This window comes from Pleurodeles waltl, chromosome 7, assembly GCF_031143425.1.
Source record: "Pleurodeles waltl isolate 20211129_DDA chromosome 7, aPleWal1.hap1.20221129, whole genome shotgun sequence".
NCBI lineage: Eukaryota > Metazoa > Chordata > Amphibia > Caudata > Salamandridae > Pleurodeles > Pleurodeles waltl.
Window position 1 is genome coordinate 1,371,782,006 of NC_090446.1, and position 17,306 is coordinate 1,371,799,311.

Consider the following 17,306-nt stretch of genomic DNA (forward strand, 5'->3'; position numbering starts at 1 on the left):
TGCCAACTGGTCACATTCCTCCACAGGCCAGTTGGTTTTCGCTGGTGGTTTCCTTACCTCACCTACATGCATTCTGTGGAGCTGCAGTCCGCCTACAGTCTGACCTACTTGTAGGATCTCAGGGGCTCTTTCTGCTGCACTGGCACACAGTCTGTCTCATCAGAACCCTTGGCTGCTAACAGAGCTTCAGCCTAAACTCCACCGCCACCTTGCATTTACCTTGTGTCTCCCACCTTCTGCCATCACCAGGACCCCTATCTGGTGTTGTGGAACTGTTGGTTCAATGTCCCCTGTCACTGTGCCACCTGCCCCTCCCCTAACTTGCCCCCAAACCTCCCCGGATGAGTTTTAATACTTACCACAATGATGGACTGGACAGCATGGATTTTGATCTTCAGTGTGTGATGTCAGGGTGTATCCAGGTTCACATTCAATAACAGGTGGGCATGATGGACACTCTAAAAGGAGAGGCGATGAAGGCAAACACATTGCATTGTTACTGTATGAAACATACAGAGTCCCTGGCTGCAGAGTAGAGTACCAAGCACAGAGTGCTGCTACAACCACATCAACATACATGGCCTCTCTGCTGATCCACACTGCACTGTTACTATTAGTAGCACCCCAAATAATTGGCTTGTAGATTACAAGGCATCAAGTGCACCGCACTGGTATTCCAACATGCTCTACATGACCTCTCTGCTGGCCACCAGGCCAGAGGCCAGACTTTGGAAGGGCATTGGACATAAAGTACTGTTTTTAAACCCACAGGACCTGTAGGCCAAGCCACCACGGGGACCAAGGCCACAGCAGAGTTACTACAAGAACACATACAAGTTTCACCTACCTAGTTAGCTGCACTATTACAACCTCACCCAAGTGAGTCGGGCGTTATAGGGAATGTGGCTTGTGGCTAATTACGTTCCCTTCTAGAGGGCATATGGCTTGGCAGTTCGGGGCAGGGCTATTCTTATGGCATATGTCTGTAGTGATACCACCAATAAAAAAAACAATGGAATGGAATGTGGGGAAGAATACAAACCCAATTCTGAAATTAATTCAGGCATTCCATCTTTCACTTTTGTTCTTCCGACTAACTAAGCTGTGTCAGGCGCATGATATCCTCATGGGGAAATCGGTGGCCTAAGTAGGTAATATGGTGGTGCTTTACCCTTGCAGTGAGTGTGATAACGGGGACGCGCCTCCACCAACCTCTATGTGGTGGTAATATGCACTAATGAGGGTGTAAGTATACGACTTTAAAGCTTTGAGACAGTAAAGTAGGCCTGCTCATGTCTTATATGTGTGTCCATTGTTTGAAATTGGATGATAGGAGGCTTAGACATGTGAATAACAACACAACATCCGATCAATATTTATGTGGGGCACCAAGATAGGGTAGGATAAAAGCTCAGGTCCTTCTGACAGGCCATTCAGGGGGCTGGAACATATTGATGAGTAGTTAGGGTGTAGTGGTAGGAACACACCCCACCGCCCCCCCCCAAAAAAAAAAAATATATATATATATATACACATATATACATGTATATAATTTTTTAACCATATCAAAGTTACCCAAAAATACAAAAACAAAGGGAAACTGGAGGGGTCCTTTAGGTATTTTTAATCTCTAGACCCCATCAGGAATAATATTCAAGTCAGGACTCTCAGCAAGAAAGCCCAGATGCTGGCAGATGAAGTCTTTGATTTCCCTGAGACGTCTAACAGGAGAAAAGCTCAGCCAAGTCCTTGAAGAACCTTTGGAAGCAGGATGCAGAAAGCAGAGTCCAGTCCTTTCGCTTCCAGGACAGTAGCAAGCAACAGGCCAGCACAGCAAAGCAATAAGCAGTCCCTCCTACAGCATCTAACTCTTCCTCCTGGCAGAATGTCCTTAGTCCAGAAGGATTCTAAAGTTGTAGGGTCAGGGGTCCAATATGTAAACTCATTTCTGCCTTTGAAGTAGGCAAACTACTAGCTTTGGGACTGCGCCATCTTTTTTGCACAACCCCGACGCAAAATCACATTTGTTAGATATTGTAATGCACTCAAATGTACCCATGACAGAGGTGTTAAACAACCTATGTGTGAAATCTTAAATTCTGATGTCACTTCTTGTGATGTCACTTCCTGTATTGGCATTACAAAGGCTCCAGGCACATCATGCTGTTACCACTACCAAACAGATCTCTATCGTAGAGTTAATACCTACAACACTCTGAGGCCTCTCTAAGGAGCCATATTGCTACAACTACTACCATCTCCCAGAGGCGTCTCTGTGGTCATGGCACACCATAGAGTTACAGCTATCGCCACTCAGAGGCCTACGGAAAGAGAGAGGAGGGCCCCACTCTAACTTCTACCAGCGCCCATGGCCTGGCCTCTGCGGAACCAGCTCACCCAGTGCTTCTGCCTGGTGAATAAACACCTCTCCTTGTATGTGCTGCCTGTTCCCTCTCACTGCACCCCAGTGTACATGTTTATAAAGGAAGCTCTACTCACCACAGGTGAACGTCGGGCAGCACTGTCTAGTACTGTCAAAATGTGGCTTTGCGATGAGTCCAAAGCCACAATCATGAGGTGAAGGACATTCGTGACACTCTGAGGAAAGATACACAACGTTAGAGCAGAGTAAGCTCAGAGGCACGCCCTCAGCCTGCCTCTTCATTTATTTTGCAGACTAGTGTTACAAAAACCATTGTACAGACCAAAGACCCTCGCATGTGGAAGAGGCAAATGGTATCGTATTGCGTAGAAGGTAAACTTGGCTTAGCCATGTTCAGTGCTCTTGAGAAAGTGGGGCGTGATTGGGTGGTGTCCCTGGAGAATGCATGAGAAAGGAATGCGGTCTAGGTGGGGGTGACGACTGTGGACATCGAGGGGGCGGGTGGAGTGCTCTCTTAAAGTTGAGATGCGAGGGGGCAAGAACTCTGAGAGCTGATAGAAGCTGAGAAGGACTGGGCAGACCCTTAGAACTGAGGTTGGGCAAGATGTGGGCAAGCTGAAGGGCTGAGGGTGTGCAAGATGTACCCTGAGAGCTGAGATAGTGATAGACGTGGGTTGGGTGGACCATGAGAGCTGACACAGAGAAGGTTAGGTGCTCCTTAGTTTTGAGTGAGTAAAAGATGGAAAGCGTAAATCTTGAGATATTATATCCCAAGAAATGGGCAGCATGTGTCCTGGGCCTGGTGTCCTGCTAGATGGGTCCAAGGAAGTCAGTAAGTGATTGGGGGCTAGCTTGGCCCTGAGAGGTGAGCCAGCGAGAAAGGGTCTGCGTGCGCTCGTAGGTACTCAGTGAAGGACCATTGAGTCACGGGCCCGATTGATAAATTCAGACTCCGATTGCCTCGTGTTTCTATCTTTCCGACTAGGGCTCTTATTCGTGCTTTTTCCCCTTCTCTGCTCAATCACAGCTCATCTCCAGTCACCCGGTTCATCAGTGAATTCTGGCAGTGTGCCCTGGATAGCTCTAACCAGGCCCGCGTTCTTGCAGACGTCTGTGCACGCGCCCTGAAGAGCTGCCCGGCCCTCCACTCACCGCACACAGCGCAGCACGGGTCGGCCGAGTCCACGGGAACAGCGCCTGTCTTTCCGCAGTGGCTCTTCGCGCAGGTCACATGCGCACACTTGTCCTGCGAGACATTGTACACGTCACAAACCGCAAGAATACAAAATCTGGAAAATCTGCACCCTAGAATAGTGGTTCTTAACCTCTCGACTTCCGTGGACTCCAAATGTAATCATTTTTGGAACCCAGGAGCCTGTGCATTTTTCGTGATTTGAAGTACAAACCATTGCACAAAAAATACAGAAACAAGCATTCATCGAACAAATACACGAATGATTAAATGTTTACTTTACTTTGCAAATATAAAAACACAATTTTAATTGAAATAGGAAGGTTGGATCTTTTCTAAATTCAATGGAGGCCATATTATACCCTGTTTAATCACCTGCCATGCTCCCGCTAATAGAGCTGAGAATACTAATGTAATCTGTATCCTCCAATTGCATACTCCTTCACACTTAAACAACGTTTTAAAATTTTCAGTTGACACTTTTGCTACTTTTATTATATTCGCTGTATTAGTCTGTTAATAAAGTTTCTTTTTCTAAGCAGTCGTGGACATCCTGAGTAGATTTCGAGGACCCTCGGAGGTCCCCCGGACGGCCCTATTGAGTTTTATACCGTATGTCCACATTAGCTGTTACCCCCGCCCCACCCAAACCCTCCATTCAGTGGCAAACATACCGTAGTTGTGGTGGGGGGCAGTGTTGTCTTCTGTTCAAAGGAAAACAAGACATTGTAAAAATGCATGAAGACGTCTTTCAATGAAAACAATAAAGGGTCCAAAAACTGACACTTCAAGGATGTCACAACACCGGGGGCTTCCATGGGACTCCAGGGATGTCCAGCGACCATCCCCATCAGAAGTTAGATTTCCACTCTTTACCAGGAACCACACAATGTTAGTTTGTGCACAAACTGACAAACATACCATCACACATACAGACAGACCCACGTACGGAGTCACAGCAGACAAGCCAGGTCATAGCAGGCACACAGGGGCAGCTTGGAAAAGAAACAGTCAGACAGGCCTCTCCTTGACAGGCACACCGAGTATAGTGGCAGAATGGAGCATACATACAGGCACACAATGGAAACACACACAACACGTAAAACATTCCCATTCTCCTTAACCCAGCTAGGCAGCACATCCCCACCTGCCCCCGTATTCAAAGTGCTTATCCCACGTGTCACATCTTCAGCCATCCTTGGCTTTTTTGCTAACGGAATGTTGCATTGTGGGTCATATAGTTTAACTTTACTGTTATAGTTAGGGGCTCAAAACTCCCACCAAGCGAATTTCTGTTGTCTAAGGAGACAGGACTGGCTGAACCTGTGACGTATAACATGGGGCCATTTCTCAGCTTAGAATCCAATAACTCACATCGAAAATTCCAACCACTTTTACAAATCAATATTCGATTTTTCTGTATTATTTTGGTATTGCATGGTATTGCAGCAAGATTTATAATATGCAACCACAGCTACGTTTAGCTAGGATCCAGCACAGTTAGACTCTAGGAATTGAAAGTTTTAGAATTTACAATTAACAACTTAAATGCCTGCAAGATTACACCTATAGTTTGTACATGAGCTTGGAGAAACCAAGCTGGTCTGCCAGCTTTGTTATCAGTGACAATCAAACACAAGTCCCTTAGTAGCATATAAAACAAACTTACCGGTTTACTTTCGTTAGCTAAAAAAGAAAAGAGAGACTGTTTTTAGTTTCTTCATCCTGACTTTCTCTTACCAAAGACCTGTCCTAGTGAGGTGGGGGTGAAAGCCAATTCTTAGATTTTTACAGGAAGCTGACCAGTGGCATTTCATCAACTGCACTATCTTTTTGGTCGTGAAAATTCCATTGGCGAATATTGTTTCCAGATTGACAACTTCCGCAGCAAAAGAGTGATCTTCTGTTACGTTGTTGTATTCCTGTCTATTGAGCATAGCGCCATGTTGCACAGTGCGGTCAGTCCAAGCTTGCAGACCTAGAATAAGAACCCTTCAATAGCAGTACAGCAGATACAGGCGAAACCATCGGAGGGCGAGGGACGAAGAGATACTTGAAATACCAAAGGCCGGTGAGGGCGGTAAAGCTTTTTAGGGGAGGTTGCAGGATGTAGGGCAGAGGTCTGTCCACTTTTGTGGGGCCGGCAGTGAAAGAGATGGGAGAGGGATAGTCGACGATGAGGTTAGGAGTTTAAGTTACAAGAAGCTGAAAAGTTCGAGTTCTGCTTGTTGGTGGAAGTGAGGATCTATTTTACTAATGACTTAAAAAGATGCACCATAACAATGGTTTCCAACCTTTTGACTTCTGTGGACCCCCACTTTATCATTACTGGAACCCGGGGAGCCCCACTGAATCATTACTGAAATCCGGGACCCCCACCGACTGAGTCATTACTGAAAGCTGAGGACCTTATCTGCTAATGTTATTTAATTTTCTGAGCAGTTGCGGACCCCCTGAGGAGGCCTTGCAGACCCCCCCAGGGTCCTCGGACCAAAGGTTGGGAACCACTGCACTAAATTATGGGGCCGATTCACAAATGTTATTTTGGAGTACCTAAAGTACTACTCCACTAGTACTAGCTCATATACTACAAAATACAGTTCACAAGCCCACAGCTGAAGGTCTCCACACACATAAGTATAGGAATAAGTAGTAAATGTGGAAGGGACACTGGGGAGTGGTGGGGACATGGGGAATCATTCTCACAAAATGGGTGGGATTAAGGGAAGGTTAAGTAGATGATTAGGGAAAGAGATGCTAACACAGAACACACACCCAGATAAGAGTGACACAATTACAGTTCACAACTTGGCACTTCTTAGAAACAGTGCTCATAATTAATGCTAAACGTTATCATTTTTCTGATTCATTATTACATACATGTAAAATTAAATTACGCTCCTGAGCTTAACATGGCTAAAAAGTAATAAAATGAATTAAAAACATAACTAAGTGTATTAGGCATTACGTAATAATAAGTGGCCTGGGTGGGCTCTTAGATACTCAGGCCCATATTTATACTCTGTTTGTGCCAAATTTGCGTAAAGTTTTTTAATGCAAATTTGTCGCAAACTTAACTCCATATTTATATTTTAATGCCAGACACGGCTAGCGTAAAAATATTGGAGTTCGCACTATTTTTTGGATGCGTGAACCTACCTTGCGTCAATGAGATGCAAGGTAGGCATTCCCATCCAAAAAATTGTGCTATCCCCATAGCCCCATATTTATCCCCTTGTGCTAAAATGATGCACGGGTGGGAGGAGGGGCTAAATAATGATGCAAAGCTTGCTGTGTACCATTATTTAAAGCCTGGGTCAGACCAGGTGTTAGGGGACGACCTGTGGACCCATTCCATGGTTAAACACCATGGAATGGGTCCACAGGTGCCCTCCCCAAGCCCCAGGAACACCCCCACCAGAGGGACACCCATCCCAGGTAAGTATTCCTTTTTTTTTTTTTTTTGCCATCAGGGGCCCTAACTTGTCCCCTGTGCTGGCCATTGGGGTGGTGGCATGACTCCTGTCTTTCCTAAGACAGGAGTAATGCTTTTGGTGGTTGTGCGCCAGAAAATGGCGCTAGTCTGGGTAGAGGCATTTTTTTTTGCATCTAACCAGGCTAGCGTCATTTTCCCCCTCCTTCGCTACCGCCACCTCAACCCGGCTAGCGTCTCCTTCTGAGTCGCTAGCCCAAGTTTACTGCCGACTTGCGCAGTGGATTGGCGCAAGCCGGCGCTATACTTTTTGCCACAAAACTGCATTTGCGCAGATTTGTGGCAAAAAGTATAAATCTGGGCCTGAGTGAGTTAAATGGGCCCGGAGAGGTTACAGCATTGTTCAAAAAGAATATGTGAACAATTAATATATTTTTTAAATTGTACAATTTAATATAAAGTTATTTTATGAGGTAATAGGAAGTATATATATTTTCAGTGGTCGTAGGTTAATATTAGTTGTTTAAAATTATTTACACTATATTAATTATATATATTTTAAATAATAAACGTTATTACATTTGCCTAAATTTTCCTGTAGGGAGATCTCTGCCCTAGATCACCACAAACAAGTGGCTATTTACTAATAAGAACTTAAACTTGTAAATGCAGATGTTGGAAATGCTTAAGTGTATATTATGGTGTAAATTGCCACTCAGAAATGGCGAATAGCAAAAAGGTAGACATTTACACTATGCGTAAGGGTAGATGTGCACGTTAGTAAATCTATATATGCATATTTATCTTTGTGAATCGTGCCCTACATATTCTAAATGCATGCAGGTTCTGAACTATTTTTGCTACTCCTTTAGAAAATTGACTCCGTATTTCTCAAGTACTTACGACATGTTTGGTTGGGGCAGCAATGCTTTTCAGGGTCGATTGTAATGGTAGGCTGGAGTCCAGATTCACAGACGAGTTTTGGAGGACACGGAAGACATTCTAAGGTATAAAGAACAAGGAATGGATAAGAGAAGAATATCCATGCAGTTTGTACATCACCCCTAGCAACTGTGAAGACAGAACACAACTGCTTCCATCATTAAGTACACTGGCGTGCACAGTTATAACTGAGCTGTTCGAAGTGGACCAGAACCAACCTGAGAACTGAGACATGGATGGATGCACCATAAGAGCTGAGGCAGTGAGAGATGGACTGGATAGTCCCTTGGAGGTAAGGCAGTGAGAGATGGACTGGATAGTCCCTTGGAGGTAAGGCAGTGAGAGATGGACTGAATAGGCCCTTGGAGGTAAGGCAGTGAGAGATGGACTGGATAGTCCCTTGGAGGTAAGGCAGTCAGAGGTGGACTGGATAGGCCCTTGGAGGTAACCCGGTGAGAGATGGACTGGATAGGCCCTTGGAGGTAAGGCAGTCAGAGGTGGACTGGATAGGCCCTTGGAGGTAAGGCAGTGAGAGATGGACTGGATAGGTCCTTGGAGTTAAGGCACTGCGAGATGGACTGGATAGGCCCTTGGAGGTAAGGCAGTCAGAGGTGGACTGGATAGGCCCTTGGAGGTAAGGCAGTGAGAGATGGACTGGATAGGTCCTTGGAGGTAAGGCACTGCGAGATGGACTGGCTAGGTCCTTGGAGGTAAGGCAGTAAGAGATGGTCTGGATAGGGCCTTGGATGTAAGGCAGGTAAGGCAGTGAGAGATGGTCTGGATAGGCCCTTGGAGGTAAGATGGTCTAGATAGACCCTTGGAGGTAAGGCAGGTAAGGCAGTGAGAGATGGACTGGATAGGCCCTTGGAGGTAAGGCAGTGTGAGATAAACTGGATAGGCCCTTGGAGGTAAGGCAGTGAGAGATGGACTGGATAGGCCCTTGGAGATAAGGCAGGTAAGGCAGTGAGAGATGGATGGACTGGATAAGCCCTTGGAGGTAAGGCAGTGAGCGATGGACTGGATAGGCCTTTGGAGTTAAGGCAGTACGAGATGAACTGGATAGGCCCTTGGAGGTAAGGCAGGTAAGGCAGTGAGAGATGGACTGGATAGGCCCTTGGAAGTAAGGCAGGTAAGGCAGTGAGAGATGGACTGGATAGCCCCTTGGAGGTAAGGCAGTCAGAGGTGGACTAGATAGGCCCTTGGAGGTAAGGCAGTAAGAGATGGACTAGATTGGCCCTTGGAGGTAAGGCAGGTAAGGCAGTGAGAGATGGACTGGATAGGTCCTTGGAGGTAAGGCAGTGGAGGATGGTCTAGATAGGCCCTTGGAGGTAAGGTAGGTAAGGCAGTGAGAGATGGCCTGGATAGGCCTTTGGAGGTAAGGCAGTGCGAGATAGACTGGATAGGCCCTTGGAGGTAAGGCAGTGAGAGATGGACTGGATAGGCCCTTGGAGGTAAGGCAGGTAAGGCAGTGAGAGATGGACTGGATAGGCCCTTGGAGGTAAGGAGTGCGAGATGGGCTGAATGGACCTGCAGAGGTAAGGCAGTGAGAGATGGTCTGGATAGGCCCTTGGAGGTAAGACAGTGAGAGATGGACTGAATAGGCCCTTGGAGGTAAGGCAGGTAAGGCAGTGAGAGATGGACTGGATAGGCCCTTAGAGGTAAGGCAGTGCGAGATGGGCTGAATGGACCTGCAGGGCTAAGGCAAGTTATGGATGAGGTAGGTCTTGAGGTCTGTGACTGTGAGAGGTGGGCTGGAGGGGCAACAACAGCCGTGAATTTGCTCGCTTCTGCAGTTGATGATAAATGCGGCACAGTGCATCCTAACCTAGTATGGAAAACTAAATGCTGTTAAGGCCATTTTAAGGCATAGGTAACGTGAGTACTTGCCCAGGGCCCCAGCTTTTTAAAGAGCCCCCCCATGTATGTGCACCTCATATGTGAGCCACATGAACGGCTCCCCTTCACACTCAATAAGCTCAACTATGATCTAAATTGATTTTTTAAATGTATTTTCTGGCTTTTTGCAAGGACGTGAAGGCTGAAAGTCTATTCCAGGTGCTTTGTAGAGATTGGCTGTTCTTTAACCCACTCCACAATATGTTTTTTCATTGAAAGACTATCGCAACTTGGTAATAACCCGTGTTAATGTAGGGCTGCATACCACACTTTTGTCGTTTGTGAGCATATAATAGATGTTACTTATAACCAGTGTACAGGGGATGGAAGGATGGAAGACTGAGTCTGTCTTGTGATTCAATTCTTCACCTTCAAATCGATGCAGTGAGCAGTGGCAGGCGTTAACTCACTGAGTCATCTCCACAGTTACACATTTTATCCTTGACAACAGCACTAAGCTAATTCGGGAAAAATGAAAGATCTAGGACGTGATGCACTTGTAATGATGCGGATAGTACATCAACCATGGTGTGATGAAGAAAACCCATCTGCCAAACTCTAAACCAGGCCCTTAGCTATTCCTTGGCAACTTCTCCCCATTTCCCTAGAGTTCTTTCAATCTTTTCTGGAGGATAGTTTGCTGTGATTAAGGAGAACCTGTGTCCCCTTGCCATGAAGCCTGTGGCTAAGAAGTCGATTTTGAAATAAAATAAATAAATGCATAAAAGCAAGTGAAAACAGTGTTTCCGCGTGTTATTTCTCATGTAAAACTGCATCTGGAGTACTATCACGATCACTGGTTGTGGTAATTCTATTAGTGAGTCATGGAGTTACCGCAAAAATGGATCTTCTGTAAATCTGAGCCCAAGTGTTCCAAATAGGGCCCCAAAGCATGTCTTTGTCCAGATCCACTAAAACCCTCAAGATGGCGGCGAATGCCTAAAGTCTGCAATGGAAAGCCATCATCCGCGCAATGTCCTACAGTATGCAGCTTTGCATCAGAGCTCTCTGCCACTGCTAGTCCCTTCACTGTGGCAGGCCTGGCATCAATCTGCACCCTCCTCCCTAGGCTGTTGCCACATCTAGTAACTCACCACAGAAGAACCGAGGGCAGCAGCTGTGGTCGCTTGGGTCAGACGTAGCCACTTCACCGTCTCTGTGACAGCTTCTGTTTGGGCAGGTGACGCCCTCGCAACCCTTCTGGAACACACATACAACAATTATCAGAAAGAGAACGTTGAGTTCAATGTATTTTTCACATGCAATGAGGATTTTCACAGTCGCGACCGAGCTTTGGATAGGTAGCTCCGGTTGTTTGTGCCTGTCCTAACATTGGGAGTGGATCACACTCTTTGTTGCTATTGTCCGTTCACACTCTCCCACAATTCGCAGGTAGGGCTCATTTCACCTCTATTATTTTTTTATAAAACTTTTAACTTACATGTTCATAGGACCTTCACGGTGCTGTCTATGTGATACCAAACAAGAAAAGGCAGTACTCTAATATGTACATATCGCCCGCTCCATCCCTGCCCCCATAGACACATTTTGTCACAAATGAACGAAGGAAAACATATTTCTGACTCCATATATCATGAACAAAACAACCTGGGTAATCTAATATTCTTAGTGGAAGCGAGGCGCTACATAAAAGCAAGGCCCTCTAGTAAAACACCAGGCCTAGCTTTTAGTACATCCCGAAAAGATCAAAAGGCTGCATCCACAGGGAGCCCACTTCCTAGCACGACTCTTCCCAGTATGACGTCCCTTCCTGTGACCCACCCCATGTACCCCATCTTCGAAACATCACATTATTCTCTCCTTTGTGCAGCAGGTGAGAAGTAAAGTTCTTCTGTTAAAACAGCATTCTAGCCCTGTGCCAAGGGCAATACTGGCTGTTAAAGGCATCTTCCGGAGTCATTGGCTTGAACCTCCGGCACCGACCTATAACGAGGGAGAGGACCTTTAATGACTGGTATGGTCCGAAGAAGGAGAGCTGTAATGCTATTAGAACATTCCACCTACTGACGGTACAATGTTCAAAATTAAAAAGGAGAACTAGAACGGCAACAATTAGAATGTTGGCGCTGAAGGCCACACTGGTGAGCAGTGCTTAATTTGTGCTTGTTGTTTCCGGTGCTGAGCACCAGCACTTATTTTTTAGGGCTGGGGCTCATTCTTTTGCCTCAGGCATTTACTGCGAGCAAAAGACACACATGGGAAAGACGGATGAAGGGAAAAACGAAAAAGTGTCACAAAGGTAGAAAGTAGAAAGGTGCAAGAGGGAGCTGAAGAGGCAGGGAGTGGCTTTAAATGGATTGAAGAGGCCCGAGATGGCTTTAGGATTACACCGCCTCAGTATTCCGTGTTCCAACATTTAATTGCAGCAGCCGCATGTTTAAGAGGAGGACTTTGGGCACTGGCATGTCTTTATTTACAAATTAAGCACTGCCCATGAGTATTCGTCCTCTGCTATTCCACTGTCTTCAATGAAGCTCCCAGCATTCCGAGGTTCCACATATTGTTTCTGTCCTTGTTGAGAATCCTTAAGTCCCTTATCAGTCTTATTTCATGATCAGCTGCCAGATCTTTGCCGGTAACACACAACCGAAGCTGTAACCCTGGAAACTCTTGCAGGACAGTGATACATGCATCCCTGAGTGATGCAACACTAGCTCACTTTTAGTATTGGAATCATTTGATGGCTAGCCACAGGGTTCACGCAGTGTCTAACCTTAGGTCCAGTGCAATCATTTGTGGACCTTGACAAAGTCTTCCCCATTACTTCAAAAGGGCATCCTTGGTGGGTTCTGAGGACAGTCTGATGCAGCCCGGCTGGAGCCGCTAGAGGAAGCGCCTTAGTCTGGCCTTGCCTGACAGAACCCTGCAGTTAAGCCTCATCAGATCCTCTACTTCGAAGTCTTACTCTTGGTGTAATGGAGAGCCTTCTCTTTTCACCTTACTCCCAGGTGCACTCTTACAGGGGCCATCAAGTGTAAGAAAAAAGCAGCTCTTTCCCCCCAGTGCTCCATTGTCAACAATTACCAACAATGGACATTCTAGAATGTTTTTATGTTTGATGATGTCATCTAGGTTTGCGGCACAATGGGACATCATTCACTGGATGACTCCCAAAAATCTTGTGCCTTGTCTTCTGCATCACCTGCTGGCCAAATCAGATTCTCCTGGAGGTTCCACCCTAGACTGCTGAGACACCCCCAAGCATTTGTGAACCATTTGTGAGCCCTTCACACATTTGCCCTATGCATGCCAAGGTCTGACTTAGGTTCTTCTACATAGTTCTTCACTGGAGCAACAATACACTGCCCAGCCCTGCCCTACAGGTTTTTAGTGGCAGTCTATCAGTTTCTGTGGAGGCCAATCTGGCTCTGCGCCCCTAGCATAAAGCCTCACCCAAGGGGCAGTTTTAAGGATGGCAGGAGTCTAAAGGAGGATGAAAGAATATCATTGTTAGGATGGCTAAGACTGTTTGATCTGTCCAAAGTACTACACAAAGTCAAGGATGCTCTTCCCTATCTCTTGCATACGTCAGCAAGGTACTCACCCGAGGGGTAGTTGTAGGGATGGCAGGAGTCTAAAGGAGGATGAAAAAATAGCATTGTTAGGATGGCTAAGACTGTCTGATCTGCCCAAAGTACTACACAAAGTCAAGGATGCCTTCCCCCACCACTTGCATACGTCAGCAAGATACTCACCGGAGAGGCAGTTGTAGGGATGGCAGGAGTCTAAAGGAGGATGAAAAAATAGCATTGTTAGGATGGCTAAGACTGTCTGATCTGCCCAAAGTACTACACAAAGCCCCTGTTTTTTAAGAGTAATTGTTTAGTAGTCCATTACTGTAGGTAGCCCAGTGCATCCCAAACATGTCTATACAAAGTAACAAACTTACTGTTGCTGGTACTAGGTCTGAAAGAAAAGGAAAGAGAGAGAGAGATGTTAGTATTTCATATTTTGTTAAACTGTGCACAAAAGGCCAGTGGTTCCAACGCAGCCTGTCTTGCCTTCTCAGGACACTGTGGTTCTCTATTTTCACAGTTGGAGTCCTGAAACCATCGTTTCAGGGGAACTCCACTGCCTGGGGTGCGATCCACAAACATTTTCTCTACAGTAAATGAGAGTGTCTGGGATCTCTGCTTCTGTTCTCTCTATACCCAGAAGCAGGGCATCACCTCGACACTTCATGTGCATCTGTTCATGCTCTGGCACCGGTACATCTACCTGTGCTCTGGCACCTGTGCTTCTGTCCGGGCTCTAGCACCTGTGCATCAGTACATGCGCTGACACCAGTGCATCTGTGCATGCACTAACATTGTGCATCCGTGCATGCACTAACACCTATGCATCTGTGCATGATCTGACATCAGTGCGTCTGTACATGCTCTGGTACCTGTACATGCTCTGGCACCTGTGCATCTGCGCATGCACTAACACCTATGCATCTGTGCATGCTCTGACACCAGTGCCTCTATACATGCTCTGGCACCTGTACATCTGTTCATGCTCTGGCACCAGTGCATCTGTGCATGCTCTGACATGCTCTGTACATGCTCTGGCACCAATGCATGTGTGAATGCTCTGGTACCTGTACATCTATACATGCTCTTTCACCAGTGCATCTGAGCAAGCCCTTGCACATGTGCATCTGTACATACTCTGGCACCAGTGCATTTGTGCATGCTATGACACCAGTGCTTCTGCCCATGCTATGGCACCTGCACATCTGTAGATGCTCTGGCACCAATGCATCTGTACATGGTCTGGCACCAATGCATCTGTACATGCTCTGGCACTAGCGTTTCTGTACAAGCTCTAGCACCACTGTATCTGTCAATGCTCTGGTTCCTGTATATCTGCTCATGGTCTGGCACTTGTGCACCTGTTCTTGCTGTGGCAACAGTGCATCTTTACATGCACAAGCACTCCTGCTTCATCTATAACCACAAGCGGTAATCTAGCCCCACCCTCTTACGAGATTAACAAGATGTACTTACGACATGCGTACTCTGGACAGCACATTGTTTCTTTTTTGAAATGGGTTTCTTTCTCAAATCCAGGCCCGCAGTCTGTCACTGGGGGACATGTTGAGCAGACTGACGATGAAAGAAAAGGGAAAGAAAAAAAACAAAGGTTAGTCCATCCTAACCTTAAACGTCTACAGGGCACAGTGCATGTCTATCGATTGCAACACAGTGCACATCCAATTAGCTGGGTTAATGTCCACTGCAAAAAAAGTAAAATATTTGTTGGGATGGATGGTAGTCCACCACAAGTAATTAAGGGCCAGATGTAGCAAAGGGTTTTACCCATTTTATGTCTACGGGAAAATGTGTTCGTACATATGGCCCTAAATCACTAATCTGTTAGGTCCAGGCAAAAGATTTCAGTAATTTAAACCTGAGTTTAGGCCTGGTAGCTACTGCATAGATCAAACACACTTAACTTAGAGAAAATCTGTAAAGTATTTAGATGTACCAAAACAGTTAAAAAGTCAAAAAGCAACACAAATACATTCCCACTGCAAATGATAAAACTAGAGAAAACTGTAATAAACAAAATGACACCAAATTAATAAAAACAATAAGGGGAGCTGGAGATATGAGTTTTAAAAAATGTAAGAGAAAAAACACCAAGAAAAGTAAAGCACTAATAAAAACTACTGTTCATGTACGACCGAGGCCTAGGCACAATTTCAGACCAACCACAATGGAGTGTGGGTAGGGTACACCAAGCAGTCCCAGTCAACGATTTTACCTTATATTGGAAGTCAAAATCCTCCAAGAGAGCAAAGTTGCTGAATGTATCCAAGAAAGTCCTCTCAAAGCTGGATGGCCATTAGATGAAGTTCCGCTGAAGCCGTTGGTTTTTGTGAGAAAAAATCAGAGCGTCAAAAGTTCAAATTTAGCACCCAGGGAAGTCCTCTTGTCGGTCATATACTTTTCACACCTTTGCCTGGTCAAGATTTCCACATTTGGCCTTAGTGCCTTTTTTTGGAGCTCAGAATCATCCAGCGGGGAAAGGCTGCAGGCTGTACCCAAGAAGGTAACAAGTCGGATAGGGTTGCTGCAACAGTTCGCTGAATGGGTGTTTTTTTGAGCCGCACAAAGCTCTGAGCTTTGCCAACTTGAAATCTTCACCCGCATAAGTTGTGCCTTAGTCAAATTGATTTGGGTGGTTGCTCCCAGCCTTCTGGAGGTCTGGAAGTACAACATTATCTAACGTTTCAGAGGTTGTGGTGGAACTCCAGCTAGACAAAGTCAAGGGTCCCAAGACCACAGGGTCAGAATGTACTCCAGCAAAGGCAACCAGCAGGATCTAGTCCATGTTCAATTGCTACTGGAATGGTGGGCACTTCAAGAAAAAGTCCTCTTGCAGCTGATTCTGTCCCTGTAGCCCCACAGGAGGTCAGTCAACTTACCTTGGGAGTTCAAATTTGTGTCCTGGGTACAAGTGGGAGCAGGCCAAGCCATTCAGGTCTGAAACAGCAGGTGCAGTCCTTTTTCTGCTCTTCCACAGGGCCAGAAAGTGTTGTAAAGAGCTGGTGGTGAGGTCCATTTTTGTATAATTCAGTCACCAGTGGCGAAGATTACTCCTGGATACTCCCTAACCAATTGAGAAAATGTTCCCAGAGCCACTCTACCTGCTTCTGCAGCACATCCTATATGTTTTACTGCAAACTGGCCTGAAATGCACTATCCTATGGTGAATCCAAGAGGGCACAGGCCTTCTGCTCCTGAAGGAAGCTTGTGTAGCAGGCAGGGGTATGTTCAGGGAAATGAGACGTCAGTCCTCCTAAGCCAACCCAAACTGGTTCAGAGGCCTGCTCCCCCTCCCACTGGAACAGTGTCCAACTAGCTACTTTGGGCCTGAAGAACTAAGGCTTCCTCTTCATCACGACTCACCCTAGACTAAACTATGAATAGACAGGCTTCACCCCTGACCCTTCTTAGTTAATGAAGTTCTTGGAACCTCCCAAGTTGCCCTTCCGAAACTGATATGTACCACACCCTTCACAGCCAGCCTTCCTGTCATTGGGCTTAAGCCACTGTCTCTGCTTGGGGAGGCAGTTTTCACACCACGTAAAGGTCAAACACTGGCAGAGCAGCTGCTGTCAGTCTAATGTAAAGTATCCTTCAGGATCTTCAGGCAAGGAAAAGGTAACCTTCTAAAAGTTACTTTTGATAAGTATTTATTGAAACCCTAACTCCACCATTTAATTGGGTTTTTATTAAATATTTAAAATAGTTGGTGAATGATATCTGTAGCATTTCCCAAACCTGAGTTAGCAAAGTTAACGTATTAATCTGCACACTAGTTTTAATCATAAAACAGCAAGAGCCTTCCAAAGTGAAAATAGCTTTTCGAGGTTTGTCACTGTAGTGACATGGTGACATAACATTTCTACATGTCCCACTTTTAAATACCATGCACCCTACAATGTG

The 17,306-nt window shown here is 45.8% G+C and overlaps 1 protein-coding gene across 1 annotated transcript in view; it reads right to left on the reverse strand.

Annotated features, from left to right (window-relative positions):
- Window positions 1-17,306, reverse strand: part of LOC138247052 (uncharacterized) — a 249,316-nt gene that overhangs the window by 143,965 nt on the left and 88,045 nt on the right. Inside the window, exon 41 of the mRNA XM_069201802.1 lies at window positions 3,536-3,629. Coding sequence (XP_069057903.1) covers window positions 3,536-3,629 — 94 coding nt within the window. The remainder of the gene's footprint in view (window positions 1-3,535; window positions 3,630-17,306) is intronic.